The following is a 3,774-nucleotide window of genomic DNA, read 5'->3' as shown; positions in this document are numbered from 1 at the left end:
TAGCTTTGTCCTTCTTTTGTTCTTTTCACCTTTTGTAAACTAAGAATTTCTAAAATTTTTAAGTTTTATTTTATTAATCATTTTGGAATTTTAAATTTATAAAACTTTTACATTTTAAAACATTTCTTTCAAAATATTTAACTTAAATTTTTTCAACATTTAAAAACATTTTCTTTTAAAATTAAAAAAAGGGTTTTTTTTTCTTTTTTAAATGTTTTCTTTCAAGGCTTTTTAAAATCTCTTTTACAATATTCTTTTTTCAAGCTATTTGACTAACCAACCACAGCTAGAACACCAATTGTGAAGCTTTTTGTTAATGTAGGAATATTCCCTGATTTCCCATGGTATTTTTGTAGAAACAAATGACATATAGCACTGGCAGAACAGCTCCATTCCCACTCTTCCTACCTAAAGGATTCTGTTCATTTAATTATGCTTTATGTGACCGTTTTCAACCTCTTCTCCTTCCTCCCATTTCTTAAGGCTGAATGGTTACTAATTAGTATTTTTTTCCCCTCTTACAGATCCATAAGCCATGGTAAAATAGGTTCTTCATATCAAGGTGCTACTTGTCATACAGGTGCTGTTGTCATTGTCCATGCCAGGTAGGTTTTTGTGAAATTTCAAGAGGTGCTTGTTGTTTAATGGGCATTACCATTGTCTATTCCAGGTAGGTTTGTGTGTCACTTCAGGATCCTTGCACACTCCCTTCTTTCACTTTTTTCTGATAAGTGGTCTTGCAAGACTAATCTTTCTCTGGACCCTGTTTGTGATAAAACAGTAAATACCCTTCGCTGTAGAGTAAGTCCTCAATGGTAGCCTTGGTGATGATGGCATCATCACAGCTAAACCATTGGTCCTTTTGTTGCCGGATAAAGCTGGTGTAGTGTCCACTTTCCAAAGTTCCATGGTGATTAATCACTGCAAACAAGGAATACTTATTCTCGTTGGATGTACAATCTGTTTGTGGCTGGCCTTCTTTCATTCTGCTCTCCTTAGTGGAGGCCAAAAATGGCGTCATGTCCAGCTCCAAGGGAAAGGAGATAAAAGTATTAATCTTCCGCCTCTGTTTACCTACATGCTCAAATCGCTTGAGATGAAAACAGGCCACAATAGGTAATTTCTTCATTGTGAGTTGTTTGGTAGATTCCTGATAGCTTTGGCAACTACTGCATTTGATTTTGGAATTGCTTCCTAGGTACTCTGGCCTTGTAAACCACTGTAGGCAGTCTGTGAGTGAGGGGATTCCTGGTATGTGGTCATCCCTACTCACTGTGCTGTCAGCTCTCTCTGGACTCTGGGAACTGAATGTGGCACAAGAGCCAGGCAAGTCCAAACTGATGTCCCAGCATGGGTCTATTGTGGTAGAGACACTATGACAAGCTTGACATGTGACATCTGATTGCAAGCCACCTGTAAAGATTTGGTCTATGATGCAGTTACAGCAGTTGGGGTTATTGGCCTCCTGCCCAACGCTATCATCTTTGCTGTGTCTATGCAGCACATCTAATATTGCAATGAGGAACTCATGGGCATCCTGCTGCCTGTACCCTGCTAAGTGTTCTGCATGAATCCATATTAGATGCAATAACTTATAGGGAATGTGAGGAGTTCGGCTCCCAGAGTACATAGCATGAAAAAGAGAAGACATTTCACAGACAAGACACAAGCTGGGGCTTGTCATTATACATTTATGCTTGTCAGAGAGAAAGAAATCTTTCAGTAGAGGAATATGGGTAAGTGCCTGGATAATACAATTCATAAAGCATGTGTTCCCAAGATTGATTAGCCCTCTCAGGCCTATGGTATAGACTGACTTTTTTCTCCTCTTTTTCTTGGGTTTCACCAATTTTGGCTCCTGTTCCTTTGACTCACAGGTTGAATGCCCCTCTTCAACACCTGATGTCATGCACTGTTGTTGAGAAACATCTGTTGAGGTGGAAGTTAATAATTTCAAATTTTTCTCTTTTGTTTCTTTGGCAATTCGTTCCATGTCTTTGTCATATACATAATCCTTACACATAAAGCAATATATAACCCCATGGTAGAGGTCTACAGCTAAATTGTGCTGTTTTGTTTCTGCATGTTTATGAATATGTTTCTCAGTAAAGCAGCCAAAAAAGACACAGGCGAGACAAGAGTGGAGTCTGTTCATATGGGTGCTACATACATGACAGATGCACGACTTTGCTTTACGTTTCCTAGTTTCTGGGGTCCCACTCCATACGAAACGCTGGTAAATCAACCTCAGGTTCTTCCGCCAGTTCTTAGCCACTTTAAAGCTCTCCACGTGAGTGCAGCCTGTAGGACCCTGATCAAACTCCACCTCCGGCAACCAGTCCCCTAAACCACCTCGATCCCCAGAGCCACCTAGGTCACTAGAACAGCTGTGCAGCATCTGGGGCCTAGACGCCGGCCTGGATCTACGCCGCTGTCTGCGCCAGGGCTGGGGTCGGGTCAGAGGCGGAGGGGAAGGATGGGATGGAGGCAGGGGTGGGGCGGAGAGACCAGGCGGCCCTCGCAAGCGGGCCCGGGGCTGGGGCCGAGGGCGGGGCTTGCGGCGCGGGCAAAGGGGCGAGGAGCTGCTGTAACAGCGAGGAGGGGTTGAAGGGAGCACCTTCTTATCGCCGCCGCTGTCACTCCACGTCAAGTTCTCAGGAGCAGGCTTACGCTCTTGTAACGGCTCCAGCTTCATCTCCTCAGCTCCCAGGCCTGAACACGCCTTTGCCGCCCCCACCGCCTCCTTCTCCATTTCCCCCGCCTTTTCAGCCGCGTCCTCGGGAGAGGCTCCTCCCCCACTTCCCGAGCTCCAGCGGACCAAAGAGCCGGAGGGCAAGGAAGTTTCCCGAACTTGGGCCATCAGCTCACCGCCCCGCCTGAGGAGAAGGGCGTCAGGAATGGAGCTGCGACTGTAGATGGAATGAGACAGGGATTTCTGTGAATGATCTGGCCAGCGTCATGGCCGCTGTGCGCCATTAGCGCCCCCGGGACCCCTCCCACCATGAGCTCAGCCAGCGGCCCTGCGGGCTCCACCCCCCCCTATTCTGGAGCTGCCGGAGCTGCTGTGGAGACCAAGGCTGTTACCTGGTTTAAAGGCGATCCGATCTGCCAGGAGTGGGGGGCTGGGGAGGGGGAATGGGAGGCGGACAGGGGGAGGAAAACGTGGGGGTGGGGTGTGGTATGGCCTGAGCTTTAGGGTGGAGAGGGAATCTTCTTTAAAAAAGGCGCCACCCTCTGACTGCTTTTCCTGCGCCCTGCGCAGCCTCGCTTTGGTACAGCTTCCTCTGACGTTCTTTCCTTATATTCTAAAACAAAACAGAACAACAACAACAACAACAAAAACATAAAAAAAACCAAAACAAGCAAACAAAAACTGGGGCCAACATTTTACCTTAAAAATGGCTCAAAGGGCACCACCTATGGAAAATGGGCTCAGGGAAAGAAAGTGTCCTCCTACTTCCACCTTACCCATGCTGCTGGGACTGGGTGTGTTCCACCCTTTTCCCTACCTCCAAGCGCACTTTTGGTCAGCCAAGCTCTTGCGCCCTCTCACGCTCTTTTCGCGCGCTTGTGTTCCTTCTCACACTTCGTTTCTTGCTTCAATACCTTCATTCCCTAGTCCTCCGAGAATTCGGACTCCTCACGCGCTCCACGCGTTCATCGCGCCTGTCTTCAGTGTGCGACCCCCAAAGTCCCCGCCCTTTCCCGCCTCCGTCCCACAAAAGCCCCCGTCCCCGCTGTTCGTTTAAAGGTCTGGGTTACCTTGGGCCACAG

General features: G+C 47.1%; 1 protein-coding gene across 1 annotated transcript; it reads right to left on the bottom strand.

Moving 5' to 3' along the window:
• Positions 1-219: 219 nt before the first annotated feature.
• On the bottom strand, positions 220-3,330 carry USP51 (ubiquitin specific peptidase 51). Its single transcript, XM_008703188.2, has one exon. It carries the CDS (start codon positions 2,858-2,860, stop codon positions 746-748), a length of 2,115 nt encoding a protein of 704 aa, XP_008701410.2. The 5' UTR covers positions 2,861-3,330; the 3' UTR covers positions 220-745.
• Positions 3,331-3,774: the final 444 nt, after the last annotated feature.

This window comes from Ursus maritimus (genome assembly GCF_017311325.1).
Source record: "Ursus maritimus isolate PB19 chromosome X unlocalized genomic scaffold, ASM1731132v1 scaffold_X1, whole genome shotgun sequence".
Lineage (NCBI taxonomy): Eukaryota > Metazoa > Chordata > Mammalia > Carnivora > Ursidae > Ursus > Ursus maritimus.
The sequence above is the reverse complement of the archived record's forward strand: the minus strand, read 5'-3'. Positions and strand labels throughout refer to the sequence as shown.

Bases quoted from the DNA above. Each gene is read 5' to 3' on its own strand.
- USP51 (XM_008703188.2), bottom strand. From the start codon at position 2,860: ATGGCCCAAGTTCGGGAAACTTCCTTGCCCTCCGGCTCTTTGGTCCGC.